General features: G+C 38.3%; 1 protein-coding gene across 1 annotated transcript; it reads left to right on the forward strand.

Annotated features, from left to right (window-relative positions):
- Positions 1-1,486: 1,486 nt before the first annotated feature.
- On the forward strand, positions 1,487-23,073 carry LOC311286946 (urea transporter 2). Its single transcript, XM_084403419.1, has 8 exons — positions 1,487-1,691; positions 3,606-3,795; positions 5,407-5,535; positions 5,656-5,848; positions 6,736-6,883; positions 22,441-22,572; positions 22,648-22,697; positions 22,796-23,073. The coding sequence occupies exons 1-8, from the start codon at positions 1,559-1,561 to the stop codon at positions 22,970-22,972; spliced, it is 1,152 nt and encodes a 383-aa protein (XP_084259545.1). The 5' UTR covers positions 1,487-1,558; the 3' UTR covers positions 22,973-23,073.
- Positions 23,074-23,555: the final 482 nt, after the last annotated feature.

Below are 23,555 nucleotides of genomic sequence, written 5' to 3' on the forward strand. Positions count from 1 at the left end.
AGACGTTGTAAATGAGCAAGCATCGACCAGTTTTGTCCAGGCAAGGAGAATGGCACCCAAATCGCAAGATCACAATGTCCTCTGTGTCATTCAAAAAGGCTTCACACACCCAACCCATCATTAGCATGTGAAAAATGCACACTAGCCTCAATATATCACATTCACATTTATCGCCTTGTTTTCTGTAGTATTTTCTACTCGATATTGCATACTCTGATTTCTCTTCTCTCCATTTCACTCCATCCATCTCTTCATCAGTGAGACCTCTGAGACTTTGAGTCAGGGTGACTATCAATCAATGGTAGGGTGTGTGTGTGCTTCTGGGTTGCCTCAACCCACACACATATGCACTTACTGAAAAATTGATGACTGAAAAAAAGAGGTGTAAGAAAGGGAGGGAGAGAGACTGGATAACAACTCTGCGCACACCAGCATTTGCTTCTTTGATATTACATATGCAGAAATGAAAGCTGTTTGGGGAAAACATATCATTCACATGCCTACAAATTATGCACCTATTTTATTTTCATGCAGGCCTGACTGTGAGTAGATTGTCAAGGCCATAGTAGAGCACATTTTTATGCAATTCACAAATATCCCGTAAACATTATCAGAAGGGAAGGGCTGGACAATTACCTTTGGTTTCCCTCTCTGTGCTTATGTGGGTGTCTTTGTGTTTCTGTCTGGTTTCTGCTGGCAGTCTATGATTCAACATCGCCCCAGTCAATAATTCAACCTATTCAACTAAATCATTCATCTATCTATCTGTCTGTCTGTCTGTCTGTCAAACCCCACCTCCCTCTGGAGCTCCAAACAGAAACAGGTTTACAACATTTCTGGACAGACTCAGTTAGACTACAAATTGCTTTCTCTCCGACCCCTTTTACGTTGAAAGTAAATCTCTTTTTGTTCAGGCAACACTCTTTTATTATGCAACAGACATGCCCAAACACTGACCCTTCTTACAGCATTGCCTGCTGATTACATAATGCAACTATACACAGGTGCAGTTCTAATTCTGTTCTTTTACTTTTTAATGTCTATTCATTTTTAAAGAGGAGCTGTGTTGTCTATTACATCATTAGTTTTGCATTATCTATTTTGAAATGATGCCTATAAAATAGCTTAAGGACTTAACAGATAAAAATAAAAAAGGAGAAAATTGATTTGATTTGATTTGAAGTGATAGATGACAAAAAAATAAATAATAAATGCAGTACACCGATACGTTCTTTCACATGGTAATTTGGGTAACAAAATGTAACAGAAAGGGTAACGGAAATGTGAATGATTGAGGAAGACAGAAGATGCTACAGATTAACTTTGCCCGGCTCTGCCCAGCCAGGGCAAATGTGTTACAGTACGTGAGTTAAAAAATATATAATATTAACCTTCACATGTCAAGAGAGAACAGGGGAAGTAGAGAGAGAACAGAAATCACAATGTCTAGAAGAAAAAGACTGGGGAGAGGGGGAGAAAAAGGGGCGAGGACAGTTGAAGTAAGGAAGTGGAAGTGCGATTATCAGAGAGTTCAGTCTGAAATTCCCTAGTTAGATGCATGATTTCGACTGGCAACATGTGGATTTTGGAAAAAAATACACCTCAGCAGCCCGGAGGCCTACAACAGCGTGTCATCGGTGCCCTGCTGTACTGCACTGGAGAAATGAAACAATTACACACTCACATACAGGGTAAGAGACCACCATCCTACAGTACACAACATTCAGCTCATACTAATATAATGTACCAGTACTTTTGAATGTAAAAGTAAAGGAGTTTATAAGTTCACAACCTATAGAAAATATAGTTTTTTTCCTGAAAATAAAAAGCATGATACAATTACTTAAACTAAGTAAACTGTGCTGAATCAAATTTGCATGGATGCACATTGCACACATTATTAAAGTTGATAAATGTTGTTAAAGTATATAAATGTATTATGACTATTAATGTTTCAAGAAAACATGTATTATACCCTCTTCTCCCTCAAAAGAGGTCAGAGGCAGTGTGGAAAGTTAAAAGTAATGCATTACAATATTGCGTTACTCCCTTAAAAAGTAACTGTTACTTAGTTACTTTTTAAGAAAAGGAATGCGTTACACTATTTTTGCGTTACTTTTTCTCACCTAGTCTGCGCGTTTTATAACAAAAAAGTGCTATGTTTGGCCAAATGTAAAGACCCTTTCACACCAAAATTGAAATAATAAGTCTCAGACTGAAGGAAGTTCAAGTTCACACGTGTACAGTAGAGGGCACAGCTCAAACACACCTTTCAGGATTGGAGAAGAATAGGACGCAGGAGAAAAAAAAGTTGAACCCTTACTTTAATTAAAACAAAAAATATAAAGTAATTATAAAGTTTTTGCTTCAGCAGCAAGTACATTGGTCAATAAAGTGAAATTAAATGCATAAAAATGTATGTTTTGAGTAAATTGAGATGAGTAAATGCACGACACATTTAGTCTAGAACTACAATAACCATCATGTTTACACACAACGCCTCTGCACTTACGATTTTTCTCAACATTGGGACAAGAGAGCTGTCAGTCAATAAATGGGAAAACAAAGTAACTTGCGTTACTTTTTTGAAAAAGTAATTGAGATATTTTGTTGTAAATTTTAAAAGTAATGCATTACTTTACTAGTTACTTGAAAAAGTAATCTGATTACGTAACTCAAGTTACTTGTAATGCGTGTTCCCCAACACTGATCAGAGGGTTGTGTGAATGCATGGATAAATGTGAATTTCATGCATAGCTAGCAATAGCTCACTCAAAAAAGGAAATTTACACAACCTCATGTCATTTACACAGCCTCATGTCTGTTATGTTTGCTGAGAGACGAGGCAGAGAGAGACGCATGCTTTTAATGACAAGACTCCACATGACTAGACAGGAACATCTAGGAACGATCCACCACAAAACAACGACTAGCCAAGACCAACTTAAAAGCACAAGCTTAAATACACAGAGAAATCAATGATGGTTACTGTAAAGACAAGTGTAAATAATAATGGTAACTATAACAACTAAAACGACAACAAGGAGAGACTGAACTAAACAGGAAGCGAACATGGAAACAATGAGAACAGAGAATGCACTTCAACATAGAATCAATACAAAACAAAAGACAAAGAACCGGGATCATGACAATGTCTTTTGAAACCCGTATGACTTTCTCTTTTCTGTGGAATAAACATTTATCTAACCATTGAAAGTATGAAAGTGAATGGTGACCATGGCTGTTAAGTAAGATTTTCAAGGCAAAATTTCAGACAAAATTTTCACATAATGCTATCATAGCATCAGAAGGTGTGGAATATATTGCATGAATTGTCTACATTTATGAGGCTTTGATGCTTTTGTGGTGCTTTTTTGTGGCACATCCACATTCTTTGTGAAGAGACCTGCAATATCTGCTACATATTGACAATGACATTGACAGATATACTGCTAAACATTTTTTGTATTCCACAGAAAAAAAGAAAGCTATATAGGTTTGAAATATATGATGACAGAATTTTTATTTTTGGTGAACTATCCCTTTAACGCTCTATGTATCTCTCAACATCATCTCTTTCCCTCTTTTCCTACATACTCTCCCAGATAAATCCTTCCCGCTGCAGCTCTCTGAGTGCTGTTTACGTGGGATCTCGCGGGTGATTCTGCTAAACAACCCCCTGAGTGGAGCTCTGATTCTGGCAGCATTGCTGCTGGAGAGCCCGTGGCAGGCTCTGCTGGGGATGCTCGGCCTTTTGGCCTCCACCCTCACAGCTATAATCCTGGGACAGGACTGGTGAGGAATTACACACCCACACATGCACAAAAGCATACACATAGACCAAAACATGCACAAATAAATGCATACTCGGGCAGCCAAGTATGCATGAATAAAACACAAAGGACGTGCCTATAGCAAAAAAAAACCAAACAAATAAAAACCATATATTATGCACAACAGAATGCACAAAAGCACAAGCAATTACAAGAATAAACAGATGCACATCTACAAAAACAAACCTCAGAGGGAAAAAATGCTTTTACAGCTGCAGTCTAGATGAGTGATGTTTTGACAAAATTCTGTTGTCAACTGATTTTTAACAAACAGGTACCAAAAAAATAATAGTTCTTGAAGTCTGTGTTCACACACACTTTTTGATTTTTGATGTTGTTGATTCACTAAAAAGAAACGGCTCATAAGAGTCATTCGTGCGGGAATCGGACTTCATGTTTGCTAGTGATTAACTAAAAAGAATCAGAGGGGAGCGCGGGGCACAAACGCGGGGTTAAATGTAACACGGACCTTTTACATAGTTAGTCAGGGTCAAGCAGGTTGTGTTTCCGCTTATTTTCTCTCGCTGCCAGAAGACGGTCTCCCGCGGATTTGTGGAAAGTTTTGATTAGATTTCGTGAAGATACTGGACAAAGAGTGTTGTGACACCATGCATTTTTTCATCATACGTTTTTTTTTCTGGTTTCTGAGCTGGGTTTGTAGGCTAAATCACCAAATCTAACTGTATATTACCTTAATCACTGTCTTGTTGGCTAAAACATAGCACCAACATTTTTGCCACATTTAACTTTGTTGGACTTTCACAAACAATGTTGGAATTTAAATGTCAAAGTATGATTTCTTTTTTCACATTTGTTTACTATGCATTGATCACTTTTTTTATTTATTAAGAATAGCCTATAGCCTGTTTTCATGCAATAAACCCTTTAAAATGTGATTTTAAGCTCGTTTTTATTATTATTACTGTTATTATTATTATTATTATTATTAATAATAATTTTGCATGCAGCTGCCACACACAAATGTAATTCAATTGCATTTACAATATTTGATGATTTTATTTATTTATTGATATTGATATTGATCCATAATAAGGATGACAATATCAAACTATACAGATAAAATAGTACTGAATTATGTGTGTTACACACAAGTGTTACAACTAACCCCTCTGTCTGTTACAATTAACCCCGGATATGGGGTAAGTTGTAACATTTGCACTTCTGTCACTTTCAGTGCAACTGTATGAAAATGGTAGGTCCTAGTGTTCATTTGTAGCTGAGATGTGTGTGTTGCTTGTGTAAAAAAAAAAGATGAATCTACCCTAATAATTTTTTTGATAATTGAGCCAAAACCCAAATGTGTTAGGTTGTGCCCCTGATATCCCCTATGTTACTGATTCACTAAATAGAACCGGCTCACAAGAGGCATTCTTGCGGAATCGGACTTTGTCATGCACACAGAAAACACACATGCTGCATCCAGTAACGCTCATAGTGTGTTAAAAAGCACATTTTATCTAAGCACTTGACTAGCGTGGCTAAAAGAGAAGCACAAGCTATTTTCCAATCTCACATGTGATCCTACCCTGCAAGTGTGTGTGTGTGTCTGCAGGGAGGAGGTTTCCAGTGGCCTTCATGGTTTTAATGGGATGCTGGTGGCTCTGCTGATGGGAGTGTTCAGCTCTGCTGGAGATTGGTACTGGTGGCTTCTGCTGCCTGTGTGTCTCGGTGGAGCTACAACGTAAGAGCAAGTTTACTGATACCAAATAGATTGTTCTGTCTTTTTCTGTCACATATTCACATATACAAATTATTGCTGACCCTCCCAAACCCAAACAACCCTTTTTCTCTCCTGTCTTAGAACTTTTCTTTCCAGCAGTTTGGCTCCGGTTCTGGAACGCTGGGATTTACCAGTTAGCGTCTTCCCCTTTAACACAGTCATCGTGCTGTATTTGGCCTGTACTGGCACTTCTAACCCCTATTTTCCAAACTATCCTGCCCAGCCACCAGGGGCGCCAGAGAGCACCAACCACACCCAACTACATGTTCCACAGGTGAGAGGATGAAACAGAATGGAAGCAAAAAATGAGGAATTGAGGATGACAGAGAACATGAGAGTGATGTGAAAAGGCAAAAGCAAATTATTTGCCATTAATGCTTTTAAAATATCCTGTCATCTTTTTGATTAGGTTTTATTGTATATTCTGCCTCTCATTCCCAGTAGCTCTCTCTGACTTTTGTGTTTGTCATCTTCTTGTTTTACCTTTTTAACCTCCATTTTCTGCACACACAATGCAGATTCCTTCCTCAATCTACCTTCATCATCCTTCCATTTTGCATCTCTCCTGAGATGTGTGAGTGTGAGTGTTTAGATCTTTTATGTCATGATGATGATCGTATTTATTGCATTACTCTGGTCTGTTGCATGGCATTAGGTTGCGATGGGCTGATCCACTCTCTGGCACACTATAGCAACTGACTATTATGGGCTGTTTATAGCCAACATATTTATGCACTAATTGTATCTGGTGCTTTTAGCACATCTCCATGGAGACAGCTACATAGGGCAGAAAGAAATAATGAAAAATTATATTTATTTTGTATCTGTTTTTATCTCTCTCTGTCATGAATATTCAATGTGAAAGAAGCAGAGTTAAAAGCCCATTAAAATAGGCTTTTAAAATTAGCTCATATTATATCTAGCCAGAGTCAGCAAATGACTAATTCACAATATTGTGACAGGATTATAATATGGGAGATATCAGTATAAATATAAATTTGTATCTATGCTTGCATACTTCCAAAAGGTGACAAATCAACCTTTAGCAGGGATACACATTTAATTTAGATAATGACTATGAAAAATAGATGTCCTCAGCTTCCTGTTTAATTAGGAAATACAATAGAGTATGGAAGAAAAATATTTTGTATTTTCCATCAGCTCCTGCAGGGGATGGCGCTTGGCGTGGGGCAGATCTTTGCATGTGACACTCTAGGCCCATCTCTGCTTATCCTGGGTGCTGTTTTTCTCTTCTCACCCATTCTGGCCGTACATGCCCTCCTGGGATCTGTCATTAGCACTGTGGCAAGTAAGTCAAAAAGAAATAAGAAAACTATTTTTGCAGGGTTATTATTTTGAAGGTCTCAAATAATATCTCAAAAGTTTCTGCTGGACAGCAATGAGACTGAATGGAGACCAAATCGAGATCTGATTTTTCAAGATACCAGTCTGCAAGATCTAAATATTATTATTTTTTTATCAAAATATTCAAAACCACATTATCGGGGAAAATGCCATCCAAACTCATTTTATAGCTGTTTCTGTATACCAACAATTTTCTCATTTGTTTCTATTTCCATTTCAGAATTGATACTTAAACATTATTGACAATGCTTTTGAGCTATAAAAGAGACACATCTGAGCAATATATATTCTCTGTCTGTATGGTGTTTAAAAAGGATTTGGGATAGAGATGCTTGCATGGACGGAACAAATCAAACATTGGTGGTTAAATCCTGTCTAGGGTTTTGTGCTGAATATTCTGGCTGTGTAGCTGTGTTTTACTCAGTCGAAGCAGGCTCCAAACAGATTCCCTCAAACGCCCACTATGCATAAGATGATCATTTGCGTCTGCGGCTTGATAATTAGCCAGTTTTACTGCTGCGTTTGCCACCTCAAGGCCGTGAAGGTGTTTTTACCCTGTCACTCATTCTCTTTTTCATACACACAGACACACACACACACACACACACACACACACACACACACACACATACTCTCTATCTTTTTTATATTTTATATAGTACACAGCTGTACACATATGAGTCATCGCAGACACAAAGACACTTCAGAGGTAGGGGTAGACTGTGTGTGTGTGTGTGTGTGTGTGTGGTAGAAGAGACTGATGTAAGATACCTCGTCCCCAGCACAGCACCCACTCACTGTTTCATTTCATCCCCTGCGTGATTCACACTCACAAACTTCAAAGCTCTCATGTAATATTCCATAAGGGAGCATCAGAGAGTCTTTGGTCTTAATGGAGACTCTGCAGTATATCCATGTGTGAGGGTGTAGGCAGCTGTCTGTTATTCTCCATAGTAGTGAGGGGGTTGATTTTAGAAAGGAAAAGCCCCATTTCTGGCTTTTTCCTCTTCTCTTACCCTGTCTGTGTGTCAGCAGAATATTGACATTTAATTCGTAATGGTTCAGAATGCTACAGGGTTTGAAGACAGATGGAAAGAATGAGAGAAAGCAATGCTGGATTATGGATGGGGCCAGTGGCTCTGACTGTCAGGGGCTGCATTTCAAATAATGCATATAAATCAGCATATTGGAATGATTTCTGAAGGATCATGTGACACTGAAGACTGGAGTAATGGCTTCTGAAAACTGCTTTTTAAAATATAAGTATAAAAAAAATATATATATATATATTTAAAATATATTTATAAGAAAAGAGTTGTTTTAAATTGTAATAATACTTCACAATATTACTGTCACAGAGTCAGCCACACCGTCACAGCCCCAATCATCACTCAATCATCAGGACCCGCCCACTATATTTTGAAATGCAACTACAGTTTTTCTCCACCGAACGGGCACGTATCAACTTCATGATTTCCCTGCTATCTAGACGCGCACTCCATTGGGCCAATCCATCTGGCACGCCAACGGCCTGGTCACGACTTCATTGGCATCCTTCATCTGTCACTTCAAGGAAGTCTTCGGCAGGGTGAGCCTCCTTGACTCCATCCATGCACCTTCTATTCCAAGAAGCTGTCCCCAGCGCAGCAGAACTACGACATCGGAAATTGTGAGCTGCTCGCCATTAAGCTTGCTGTGGAGGAATGGAGACACTGGCTGGAGGGAGCTCATCACTGCTTCGAGGTCATCACTGATCACCGGAACCTAGAGTATCTTCGAGAGGCCAAGCGGCTCAACCCACGACTAGCCCGTTGGGCGCTATTCTTCACACGGTTCGATTTCACCGTGACCTACCGACCCGGTACCAAGAATTGCAAGGCGGATGCCTAATTCCGTCTGTATCATCCTGAACCTGAAACCTGTCCTCCAGAACTAGTTCACCCTCCAGCCATGGTAGACAGCCCAATCCAATAGTCCCTTGACGATCAGATCCTCCAAGCCACCCGCACCGAACCTGCTCCACCGGGAGGTCCTGAGGGACTGTTGTATGTACCATCCGTCTGTCCCTCATGGACTCAGCACACACCTCTCCGGGCTCTTGATACCCAGGTAGCCAGCAAACCCTCTCGCTCCTACAGGATCGCTACTGGTGGCCCAACATGGCCCAGGATATCTCCTGATGCGTCAGAGAGTGCTCAGTCTGTGCCATCACCAACACGCCAAGGAAGCTACCCGAGGTAAAGTTAGTACCTCTGCCGATACCCAGACGTCCCTGGTCCCACCTTGGCATTGACTTCATGACAGACCTTCCTCTGTCCAATCATCACACCTGTGTATTTGTCGACCGCTTCTCCAAGGCCTGTAAACTCATTCCTATCAAGGGCCTGCCCACCGCATTCGAAGCTGCAGAACTCCTGTTCCAACAAGTATTCCATCATTTTATGGTCTACCAGAAGACATCGTATCGGATAGAGGTCCCCAGTTTATCTCCCTGGTCTGGAAGGCTTTCAAACTCCTTGGCGTCTCAGTGAATCTATCATCAGGTTACCATCCGCAAACCAACGGCCAGACTGAGCGCAAGATCCAGGAGATCGGGAGCTACCTGCAGTCATACTGCCACCAGCACCAAGACAGCTGGAGCCGCTACCTCCCCTGGGCGAAGTATGCCCAGAATTCCCTGCGCCAATCCACCACTGGGCTTACTCCGTTCCAATGTATCCTCAGCTACCAACCTCCTCTCTTCCCCTGGTCTGGAGAACCCTCAGAGGTTCTAGCTGTCAATCACTGGTTCGAAGAGAGTGAGAGGGTATGGGACTCAGCGCACGTGCATCTCCAGCGGGCAGTGTGAAGACACCAACTCCAAGCGGATGTCCGTAGAGCTGAAGCCACCCAATACCAGCCAGGACAAAGGGTTTGGCGGTCCACCCGTGACATCCGTCTTCGCCTGCCCTTCCCCTACAGAACCTACCATGGCCGAAGTACCTCCTCCAGATGTCGCTGACGAGGACCTAGTGTACCGAGTCCATACCATCCTCAACTGGACCCGTTGCTACTCACCCAGTTCCACGAAGATCACCCTGACCGTCCAGCCCACCGAGGTCGAGGCCGACCCCGTCACAGAGTCCGTCAGGAGCCGGCCATGGAAGAGGGGGTACTGTCACAGAGTCAGCCACACTGTCACAACCCCAATCATCACTCAATCACCAGGACCCGCCCACTCATTCACAATCACCAGAGTACTGACTCGCTGCACCTGCACTCCATCAACACACCCTTTATATGCCCCTTTCACTCCTTGTCTGGTCTCGTTGCAGTATACACTACTTTATGTCAGACTCCTTACCAATCTACTCACCCGAGATCGTCTCGTCCGTCTAAGACGTGCTAAGGGGCCTTGCAGGAACCATGATCCCGCCCTGATTGTAAGACTACCTAAGACCTGTTATCTGAAGACTGTGCCACACACTCTCTAAACATCCTCACCCTGTAATCAATAACACTCTCATCCCTCCACTCATCTTACCATTCCATCCTCTTTTTTTCATTGATCAATGATTCAATCTTTTCTCCCGGGTGTAGAATTTCTCTCTTACTACGGTGTGAAATTACATCTGTATTTTACAAGACAAAAGCCTACAGAGAAAGACTCCCTTTACAAGATTTAACTTTCAGAGTTCTTCACAATCAAGATCAAGCCAATGCGCTGTGTTTGCTGGTCTTATATCCTAAATAATGTTAAACATGTTGACCATCAACCTTGTGAGCTGAAAATAAATATTATATGAGCTGGTTTATTTCCTATTTATTTATATATTTATTATTGGTAACTGTGGGTACGTTTACATGACAACGATGTACTAAATATGGAAACGGTTTCCCTAAAAACGCTGTATTATGCTGCCAGGCCAGTAGTTGGTGATATCACTTTGTAAAGAAACACCACACGCCTATAGACTGACACATAATATGCATGTGCATGGCGTCACTGTTTTCACAAATATGCAAATATGCGTTTTTGTAGTTTACACCGATACGATAACGGTATCGTTTTCAAAACCGTGCACTTTGAAACCCGTTTTCAAATGGTTGCATTTTCAGGCCCCCAAAACGCTGTTGTTATGTAAATGAACGGCCAAAACACATACAAAATTGTACGTTTTTAGTTGAAAACAGTGTCGTGTAAACGGCCCAAGAAGTTACTTTGGCTTTACGGAATAGTGTGACACTATTCTGCAGACTTGATCAAACTTTACGCTATTATAATAGATGATGTGGTGTAATTTATCACATGTGATGTCACTTCCTTCCTACCTTACACAATCAAGTCCAATCTATAGGTTGAAACAAATTAAGTTAATTGTCAAGACCTTCTACACCAAACTAATTTTTTGTTGTAGTAGTGGAATGGTGGAATAGTGCAATAGTACCAAAGGTAGTTTATGTATTTGTTTGTCTAGAGATTTCACTGAATCGAAGCATAGGAACCGCTAACGTTATTACGCAGCATGAATTGTGGTCCACTGATAATGAGATCTGGTGTTTAGCAGACAGTCTGTTCATGTTGTCCTCTCTACATGACTCATAGTATAAACCCACTAAAGTTAGCATGGGTTCACAACTGATGATCCCGCACTTATGACCAAACAGGAGTCCGTAACCATGGCGAGATGGAAAACAGGAATAATTAATCCATTCTGGGTCACAGATGTTGAATTTAGGTTATATAATTGCATAGATAGCATATATCATTCAATTGTAAGCATTATAACTGCATCAAGAGAGTATGAGTAATGAAAACACTGGAAAAAACATGCTTTGTGATTCACAGCATTTGCATTGGAAATGAAGACCCTCTCACCCTGACACTGATTCCCTGCTGCATTCAAGATCGTGTGTCTGTATGTGTGTCTTTTGCTACTATTCTTCAAGTCTCAAACTATTTCAGTGACACACTAATCATTACATTTTCCACATAACACAATCTGTTTTACAATTAGTCATCTGCGGATGTTTACCAATTTGCAGCAGCTTGAAATCTGGAGATCTGTACAACCATGCAAAACGATTCATATGATGCATAAAAACGTTTATAAAAAGGAAACAAATATGTGAGAGAAAGAAACAGTGAACAGACGTATGACCATCCTGGGTCACATTGCTGTTCAGATGGGAAAGAGAAAGAGAGAATTCTGGGTGTGTCCTTCCTTCTGCTGCTGCTATTCGGTTTTCATCTCAGAGCTCTTTTATTGGCATCCTATACTGAGGAGTCCTTCACTACAAAACAGCGAAACATAAAGAGTCCCAAAAGAGCAGTCAGAAAGATGCACTCACAGTAGAGCTCATTTTCTTTTCAATGCCCCTGCATACATTACTTGGCATTTTCAATGAACGGGGTACAAATTGAGACTTAAAAATGCTTCAAAGTAATTTTATTCAGGGTTTTTTTTTCATCAAATGGTCAATAAAAGGGTGTGCTTAACTTTATGAATGTTCATCATTATCTGTAATGGGGACGCAGGGGCGAGGAGAGTTGAGGATCTGTTAACAAGCAGTCTTTATTCTATAGACACAGAAACATAATCCAAACAGGAAGCCGATGGCAATAATTCAAACATGAAGACAGGAAACGCATCAGCTTTACATAGAGGTGAAAAGACAATGACCGACAAACAAGGACTGAAACGCAGAGTATAAATACACTGGATAACAACAGGCTACCAAGGAACAGGTGAAGGTGATTAGTTGTCATGGTGACTAACAAGGGTAGCTATAGACATTATGTAGCCCCGCCCCTTTTCAGCGCTGCACTCGTTGTCTTTTGACTTCCGGTCTGTATTTTCACAGCGATTCTGCGTGTTTATTAATGAACGGCTTGTTTTAAAATATTCCCGGTCGATTGACATTTGTTAAAACATCTGCTTTAAACATTACAGTCATCATGATAACTTTTGTTAACTTTACATTAAGTAAATCCACGGTAACACTTTAGAATACTGTTCCTTCATTAATGAATAATTACACAGGAACAAACGAGTAACGCATTATTAACATTCTAGTAACTACTATTAACTAACAAGAAACTCTGATTAACAAATTAGTAAGTAATAGCGCTCAGATGAATGTAGTAGTTCATTATTAGCTAATCAATAACTACTATTTTTTTCATACCTCCCAGAGAACTATTATCTACAGGTTCATAATTAACATGAATAATGCATAATTTATAATAAAAGGTAATGGTAACCCACTAGTAATGACTCAAGTATTACTACATCATTCTAAAGGAACTACTAATTATTTGGATCAGTATTCTAAAGTGGAAAACCTAATATTGACTGAAGTCATTGTAAGCTTTTGAGATTTGTGTAAGATTTTGAATAGTAATTCCTTCCAATGGATTTGGTAACACTTTAGTCATTACTAGTGTGTTCCCATGATCTTCACTTTAGAATACTGATCCAAATAATTAGTAGTTCCTTTAGAAAGATGTAGTAACACTTGAGTCATTACTATCAAAAACCTTACAAAAGCCTTAAAACTTACAATGACTTCAGTCAATATTAGGTATTTATCATGTTTTTCACTTTAGAATACTGATCCAAATTATTAGTAGTTCCTTTAGAAGGATGTAGTAACACTTGATTAATTACTAATGAGTTACCATTACCTTATTATATATTATGCATTATTAATATTAATTATGAACCTGTATATAGTAGTTCTTAGTAGTCTTCAGTGAGGTATGAAAAATAGTAGTTACTGATTAGCTAATAGTGAACTACCACATTCGACTGAACGCTATGACTTACTAATTTGTTAATCAGAGTTTCTTGTTAGTTAATAGTAGTTACTACAATGTTAATAGTGCGTTACTCATTTGTTCCTGTGTAGTTATTCATTAATGAAGGAACAGTATTCTAAAGTGTTACCAAATCCACTTCAAAAGCGAATTACTCCTGGACAGCAATGCCATAGAAATATACAGAGCGACCGCAAAAACGGAAGTTAAAAGACAATATTGTAAAGATGGCGGCGCCCTCGTTTCTCTGGCGCATAAGGTCTATAGAAACTAAGGTAAACAGGAACTAAACCACAGGAACTGAACACAGGCACAGCAATGCAGCAAGACAAAAGGATATCAAAATGTGAAACAAAAAATGCAAAAAAAACATTTCATTTTCTATTAATTTTCTATACACTACCATTCAAATGTTTGGGGTCTGTAAGATTTTTTTGTTTTAAAATGTTTTTGACTCTTTTGTTTGCATTCATTTGATCAAAAATACAGTAAAAACAGTCATGTTACTGTAAAAACAGTAATTACAAAAAATGTCATTTACATTAAATGTAATGACATATACATTTAAAAAATAATTGTAATGTAATTTATTCCTGTGAAAATTTCGGTCATATATGATCCTTCAGAAATCATTCTAATATTCTGATTTAGTGTTCAAGAAACATTTATTATTATTATTATTATGTTGAAAACAGCTGTGCTGCTTAATATATTTGTGTAAACTGTGATACATGTTTTTTTCATGAATAGAATGTTTGATCAGTTTTAAGTGTCCTTGTTGAATAAGGGTATTACAGTTTGTTTTTTTATTCGCTTTGGTACAATACACAAAATCACAAAGTATTCTTTTCACAACACAAAATGACTGTTTCATCTATATAAAAAATTGTATTTACAGTAACTGCCTTTCATAAAGCTCTTACAATCAAACTTTTGATTTGCATCTCTTCTCATTCAGTTTAATACATTTGTCTATTATTTAATCCAACTGCACTTAATGGTTATTCAATGAATAATAGATTTCTATAGATATTGATTTATATAAGACTGTGTCTATAGAACTTTGTTTGCAATTTACGATATGAATAACCAAATGTAATGAATTATTTTTTACATAAGTGTTTTATAAATAACCACCATATGTTCAAAGTGTGTACACACTCGTTTGTGTGTGTGTGTGTGTGTGTGTGTGTGTGTGTGTGTGTGTGTGTGTGTGTGTGTGTGTGTGTGTGTGTGTGAGTGAGTATAACATCAGAATGATCAGAGATGCATCAGTAGAAGGGAGACAGATGGCATTAAATACAGCATTTTACATTACAGTGTGTATGCCATGTGATACTGTAAACAGATTACCATGCAGAGACTGCCACATTACTTTAACTCACCCTTCATCTGTGTAAAGGTCAACTACAGTATAGATTCAGTCATATGGCACAGTGAAAACATGTATTGTATTGCCAGCAAACTCTTGTTCCAGCACAAAACCTCATGGCAGTTTCATAACTTCAATTGATACTATTATACAAACATCATGAATTCAATAACATAATTTAGGTAATGTAAGTGTATTTTCTAATGTGACAACTGTAGCCTGTAATAGTGTAATAGTGTAAAACAGTATCTTGCATCGTTTGCTGTTGAATGAACTGATTGTTAAACATTTTAAATTAAATTAAATTGAAAGAAGATCATACTGCTGTGTTTCGGTGATTAAACCAAATGTTCTCATTACATATTACAATAATCTTGTGTTTGAAAAAATGATTATGTGGACTGAAATGTGTATAACTGTAACAAATACACGGGATCAGGTTTTGAAAGAATGACTATAGCTGTGTTACAAGTGTGATAAGTTTAGATTTTTGTTCAAAGAGTTTTGAAAATGTACACTTGTGAAAATAGTACCAAAGAGAATATAAAAAAAACTGTAATTCTTTCTTCCAAACAAAAACATCTTACTGTCCCCAAACGTTTGAATGGAAATCTTGTAACTGTTGGACAACATAAATTCAAAATGTTTTTTTTTATAGACAGATCGAATAAACAGATAAACAGAGCAATAGGCACTATAGATAGATAGATAGACAGACAGACAGACAGACAGGAAAGGTGCCAGTTCATGGTATACAAAGTAATGGTGATTTTGACATTTCTTGGTTTCTGAGAGAGCAAGAGCTCCTGAGAGCAATTCCATGTTATGAAGGCAGCTGTACAAATAAAACAGGGTAAATTGAGGGGAAGGTGAACATGGCTTTCTCTGAAGGTTAACTGATGAATGACAGAGAAGTTGTGTTTTTTAATCTTTTTCAGACAGTCTCAGGGTCAGAGCTTTCTTGTTCAGTATAGTGAATCCAGACAGAAAGATGATAGGCTATCATAATACCAAAAATGCTTGTGACATATTTAAGTAAATCAATTTTTTTCAAAAAACATTGCTGAGTAATATAAATATATATTCCAAAGCACTGACTGTTTAAATAAACAAAAAACAAAAAAATTATCAAGTCAATTATCAAGTGTGAGCATGTGGTCATGCAATATAAAATATTAGATAGGCTTACTGTATACAAGACCTCTCAAGAGACATGTTTTTGAGTTTATCGAATAGATTCATGCTGCAAAAAAAAAAATGCATAAAGAGAGAGAGCATTAGAGAGAGAAAGAAAGATGCTACAATAAAAGAAAGCTCTTGGGAATGGTGGGTGGTTAGTGAAGTCTGAAAGCTTGGACGGGAATGTGGGGGCAGCAACTACAGACTGAAACCTATATTCTGTAATGAATCTACACTGCCACCTTCAGATCATGAACAGAACTACCATGAACCCAAGATCTTAGTGTAGTTCCATGTAGGCACTTGTCGGCAACCGCCTTTTTCAAGACAAGTAAAAGGTTTTAAAAAAAGTTTCAAGGAGGTATTACTGATGCATTTTATGTCATATAATAAAATGGGAAAATATCTTGAGCTTGTGTTAACATCTGACCTTATTTTAGGCATTTAACCAAAAACCCATTGACTTTGGGATGATGGAACAGGAAGTGCATAAAAGTTAACCCGGAAAGGGTTTTGTCCCAATATGTCATCAAGGGGGTAATCCATCAGCCGGAAACTGAAGCTTCCCCGGGGGCCGCCATTGATTAGCGGACCATCACCTGCTGTTAGCATTCCATTGACTCCCATTCATTTTGGCGTCACTTTGACAGCGAATAACTTTACATCTGAGGTGTTTAAAGACTCCATTTGTCCATTATTTATTTCTAAAGAAACACGAAAATGTATGAAAGGCTCCATTACCTTGTATCTTACGTTATGGCCCCGTAGAAGCAGTTTTTGTAAAAATAGGCTAACGATTGCATCATAACCACGCGACTCTCTGTCGCACAGTAGAGAAATTACCGTATGGACAGGAGGAGAAGCTCGCGGGCAATCGGGGGGAAGTGGACGTGGAGGCAAAATGACAAAATAATTCATCAGAATACTTAGCAAAAGTTTCTCCTGCTCCTAGCTCATGGACACCTCCTACTCACACTCTCCGTCTCTGCAAGTTTCGGAAGGGAATGATTCAGATTTCTTTTGGCACAGCTACTAGAAGACAGACAGGTTGCTCACGTCACATCTACGTCGTCAAGCTCAGTTTGAGTCTGCGCAGTACGGTCAGCCATAAGGAAGTGAGTGCTTCTAATTGACTTCACTTTTCTCCGTTGAATCCAATGGGGTCGCTGTGTCCATTTCTTTTACTGTCTACACTGTTAAAAATTTATTGTAATTTTACAGGAAATTCCTGGCAACTAATTGCAGTAAATTTACAGCAAGTAATACAGGATTATTACTGTTTATAATTACAATAAAGTAATGTATTTATACAGCAGTGCTACTGTGATTATAGTAGCATTATTACAGTAAAATGCTGTAATTTATTTAAATTTACTGTATATTTACTGCAACTCAGTTGCCAGGAATTTCCTGTATTTTCACAGGACAGAATTTTATATTGTAATTCAATGTACTGTATCCTGTTATTTGTAAATATCACAAAACAATGCTGTAATTATCCGTATTAGGCAATTAAAAACACAACAATGATTTCTTTTAAATCTTTTATTAAAAACTGTTTTCTTGGGAGGGTGTAAACCGGTGCGTTGAGCCCGTATCTCTTCTCTGCTTTGCAGCCCGTCTGGGAGTTGATTCCACAAAAAGTTCTGAAAACCGAGAGAGGAAAAAAAGTTTTAAGTTTTCATATCTGTTAAATAATGACAAATACTGTGTAAAAAAACAAAAGTAACCTATTCCTACTTTGTCATAAAAGAAAATTACTTTGATGTATTTATTTAATATTAACAACATAACATTTAGAATTACATTGGCTTTTACATTGTTTTTTGTAAATATATAATGTCATTGTATGCATGCATGCACTGTATATCGAATGACGCTTTGGACAAAAGCATCTGCTAAATACCTTAACCACACTTCAAAATGTTTTATTTAATGAATTAATGAAAGTCGTAATGTTAAAGGGATAGTTCACACAAAAATGAAAATGCTGTCATTATTTACTCTTCCTCAAGTTGTTCCAAACCTGTATGACTTTCTCTCTTCTGCTTAACACAAAAGAAGATATTTTGAAGAAAGTCGGTAACCAAACGACTGATGGACACTATTTACTTCCATAGTAGGACAAAAAAAAAAAAATACTATGGAAGTCAATGGGGACCAGCAACTGTTTAATTACCAACCTTCTTTAAAATATCTTCTTTTGTGTTAAGCAGAAGAGAGAAAGTCATACAGGTTTGGGACAACTTGAGGAAGAGTAAATAATGACAGCATTTTTATTTTTGGGTGAACTATCCCTTTAAACTGCTGTCTGTCAGACTCTTCTGTTTACACATAAATGTCCTGCATGGGAATACCAACTCTAGGTAGAACAAACACTTAACAGTAATAGCTGGGCCTCCATCCAACTTTTTAATGCACATTTTAACCATTTGAAAAAGAAACCTGACCTGAAACGGATAAAATTCACAATCTGAGTTATATTAATAAACACTCTGATGCTTTCGAGCTTTATAATGGCAGTGGATTGCAACATCAGTTTGAAGTTCAAAAAAGTCCATCTATCCATCATAAAAGTGCTTCACACAGTTCTGAGGGATTAATAAAGGCCTTCTGAAGCAAAGCAATGAGTTTGTTAAGTTTTAAATATTAATATTTTTCTTACATGAAGTAAAATTACTAGCTTCCGGCCAAAAGAACAATAACATACAGATTTTACTCTAAAGCGCAACTTATGCAACGTACTGCTGATATTTACACTACGCCATGACGCACTACACTACTTCTGACGTCATAAGTTGTGTAAGTTGCACTTTGAATGCAAGTAGACTGTGTATGGCCGTAAGCTAGAATTTTACTTTGTGACGTGTTAAATATGGATATTTTTCTTATACAAACTCTTCGCTTCAGGAGGCCTATTTTAACCGCTCAGAGCTGCGTGGAGCTCATTTATGATGGATAAATGCGCTTGTTTGAGCTTCAAACTGATCCACGGCCATTATAAAGCTGGGAAGTGTCCGGTTTTTTTTTGTGTGTGTTTTTTTTTTTTGTATAACTCAGATTGTATTTGTCTGAAAGAATGGCTTGGAGGTAAGTAAATCATGGGGTAATTTTCATTTAGGGAAGAATATACCTTTTACAATTAAGCAGGGTGTGCTTGGTAGGGTCTCTCTCTGGATATCAGCAGCTGTGGCAGAGGGCTAGGGAATAAAAAATGTAAACATTACCAAATGTATTAGGCTACCAATTACACAACAAATACCAATTACAAATCTATTATTATTTTAATATTCCATACAGTCTGCCAGGCAGCCACATATAATTTGAGACAAACAAAATGTTTAACTTGATTTTAATACTCCTGATAATTTGCTGCCTTCTCTGAAGACAAAGAGAGCAGTGAAACCCTTTCAACAGAACCCAGGATCCGAAAACATATTTAAAGGGATAGTTCGCCCAAAAATGATATTTAGCCCATGATTTACTCACCCTCAAGCCGTTCGAGATGCATATGTCAATCTTTTTTCAGACGAACACATTTTCAGTTATTTTAGAAAATAGATCTAATTCTTAATAGATCTAAGATCTTATTTTAGAAAATAGATTGCTTCACATTCTAACCACTGAAAGATCTAAGACATTTTCTAAAATAACTGAAAATGTGTTCGTCTGAAAAAAGATTGACATATACATCTCGAATGGCTTGAGGGTGAGTAAATCATGGGCTAAATATCATTTTTGGGCGAACTATCCCTTTAATGACGATGCTGGTTGGTTTAAGTTGCGCACGCGCAGTTTATTTTAGATAAAGACAGCTTACCTTACATGACTGCTTTTTCACCCTGGACTGGTTGGCCAAGCACAAAGTAAAGTTATAACATCTGAACATACCAGATGCTATATTCAGCTTTTATCACAGTTAACGTTATAGCTAACTTACAGAATTAAAAGAAGATACCAACATTGTCATTTAATTAAAGCCCATATTTCAATCTCGTTATTTGAAATATTAATTAAATTAAAATCCTGGTATCTTAATTTAATTCTCTAAGTAACGTTATTCAGTGACCATAAAATCTGCAAGCTACGTTTATGCTAAAGTTAGTGTGCAAACCACCACGACTTCAAGACAGCAAAACAGAAGTCCTAATAACGTTACAACAGCCTGTCCGGTAGCAAGTGTAATCAATGCAATGATAACCTGAGCTAAGGAAGCTTACCGGGCAAACGTTAATGCTTATTTTTACAGTCTGGGCTAACGTCATTTGAGCTATCGTCATTGTGGTGGTTTTCCATTAACGTTACATTACAAGCTCAGCTCGACTCGATTCTACTCACCATGTTTGTTTTTCCATCGTGAATATCTAGTGTCTTGTACCTGATGTGGTAACTTACCCTTTTCCTTATGGATTGTGTGTAAGACGCCGCCACTTCACCGTTGTCAGTTCAGGTTGTTTACTATACCGGGAGTGAGCGAGTCGAGTCGGGGCGAGTTGAGCCAACATTCTAGGGATCTAACGTGTCTAGCTAATGTCACTAAAATATACCAAACGAAAAATTGAGAATATCTCGTACCTTTACACCTGCATGTGGTCCTTTTCCGTATGGATTGAGTAAGAATACGCCACTTCACCGCGGTCAGTTCAGGTTGTTTTTTTAGTCGACTCGGGGCGAACGTCACTGAAGCCAATGTCACTGAAATATACCAAATGAAACAATCAGCAGCACTCACTCATATCAACGGTATTAATATATCCATATACTTATATGATATATTTCATGTTAACGTTTCATACCTGAGATGTGTTCTTCTTCCAAAAATGTTTGATTCTCTGGTACAGTTGGCCGCCATGGCCGCGCAATTTCAAAATTCAAACAGCAGCTATCCCACAATGCTATGCGGTGGCTGTAAAATAATGCTTCTACAGTGTAGTTACAATAAAATTACAGGACTGTCCATAAATTTCCCATCATGCATCTGCATTTACAATAAAAAAATGAATACAATATGTTGTTGTAAAATTTATTGTAAAAATTACATCAATTGCTAACAGTGTATGTATGTCATCCCTGCAGCACTCTATTGCAAATTCAGTCTATATGATTTGTTCCATGCCAGTCTATTATATTTCAGATAGCCCAAAATGGCACGTAAAACAAAAAAGAACCTGTCAAAGCGGGTGGTTCTTGGCAATAATAATCTAAAGTGTGGACTGTTAGGCCTTGTCCCAAATGGCATCCTAAACCATTTTCCTACAAATCTGCACTTTCGCAACGTAACGCTGCTTTGACTCAGAGTCTGCAGCAAATGCTGCTCAGAACCAAATGACATCCAGCTCCACCTCTCTGGACATGATAGGTGGAGTTAAGTTTAAGGAAGGGCTATAGGTAGGATTAGGATGTGGTTTGACCGTCTAGCTCTAGCTCTACCCATTACGTCCAGCAAGGGGGAGCTGGACGTCAAGCTCCACCCATTTTGGCGTGCCAAAAGCTGAATTGCTACAACAGAAACTAACCCCTAACCCTGCCCCATACCCTGACAGACAGTTTTCATGAACATTGACCTTTCTTCACGCTTATACCTCTCGGCACGCCCCACCCTTTTGTCCCGCAGAAATCCACACTTGCAGAAAGGGTACCAAGGGCATATATAAAACACAAAGGGGGTGCTCGCGAGCACACTTCTGAAAACGAAATTAAGTTTTATGTAACAAAGTTCGGGAGGAGCACGTTCAGGTAATCAACCAATCAGCACAAGAGGAAGCCGGTATAAATATAGCCTTCCCTCACCTCTGTCCCGACAGTTTCACAGCATCCCTCCACCACCTCTTCACCTCACTCTTGGCTGGTTTTCTATCCCAGTCAAAAGGGGGGAGTACTCTGGGTTCGGGCACAAATTCCGAGCTCGGAGCCCTCTCCCGGACAGCACGCCAAATACACATAAATTACTATATCTGATTTCATGTACGTGTGAACTTGTGAAAATTACATATGGGACACGATAGTCTCCTGGACTTCTCGATCATGCACACACTGCAGCCAATGTAAGTCCACAAGACCGTAAGTGCATATGATGTGTGCCGTTTGGGACAGGGCCTTAGTATAATGTAATGAATAACTGGACTGAAGTTCTCTCTGTTGCCCCCTGCAGGCATGTATATGTCGGTGCAGTACAGCTTTCTGTACTCAGGCCTCTCAGGGTTTAATGGTGCTCTGGGATGCATGGTCGTGGGGGCATTTTTCATATTTAGTTGGAGAACACATCTCTTATCTATTGCAAGTGGTGAGTAATGCACAGATATGTCCTTTGTAGTGTTGTTTTATTGTTCTACAACTAAATTATATATTCCCTCTGTAGCCTTACTTTCAGCTTACACAGACATTGCCTTGAGCAACCTGCTAGGAGTTGTGAGTAGACACACACTCACACACACACACTCTGTCGAGCTCATCCTCTGGGTTTCAAATTCATCCAGTGTTTGTTTGTATTCCTTTTACCTGTGCAGGTGGGTCTCCCAGCAAGCAGTTGGGCTGCAACTTTGACAGGCACTCTCATGCTGTTGCTGACAGGGGAAAACCTTAAAGAATACAGAATCCCTACCGGAAAAGTAACCTCACCAGAACAGAACTTGCACTCACACAAGCAATGGTCTGCGGCCAATACAAATGCAACTGATGCATAGTGTTAATAAATTCGTATATAATATAGAAATATACCGCTGTGACTGCACGACATTTAAAAATAAAAATCCATTTATTCAGCAAGAATGGATTAAATTGATCAAAAGTGACAGTAAAAAATGTTGTAATGTTTAAAAATATATATATTTCATATAAATGTCTTACAATTCTTCAAAAATACTGCAAAAATGTAACACGGTTTCCACAAGAATATTAAGCAGCACTGTTTTTAATGATAATAATAATAATAATAAATATAGCTGAAAGCAGCAATTATCAGGGTTCAAGCGTTTTAAGGCCTTTAAGTGCATGAGATCAGAGATGGAAAAAGACCATTTACAGCCAATACAGGCAATTTACTCAGGAAATATATGTTTTTTTAAGCGTTTTAACAGTTATAGCGCCAGCTATGGTCCGATCTTGATAAAAGTTGGCATGCTTTCTTCAGAATCATATGCTGCATGTGCTCATCTAATTGAATCGAAATGTATATACATACTGTATATATACATATACATATATCAGATATGACTAAGGCAGTGAAATTAATATAATGTAAATATAGAACATACACATAAACAAAAG

Source organism: Rutilus rutilus (assembly GCF_951802725.1).
Source record: "Rutilus rutilus genome assembly, chromosome: 3".
Classification (NCBI taxonomy): domain Eukaryota; kingdom Metazoa; phylum Chordata; class Actinopteri; order Cypriniformes; family Leuciscidae; genus Rutilus; species Rutilus rutilus.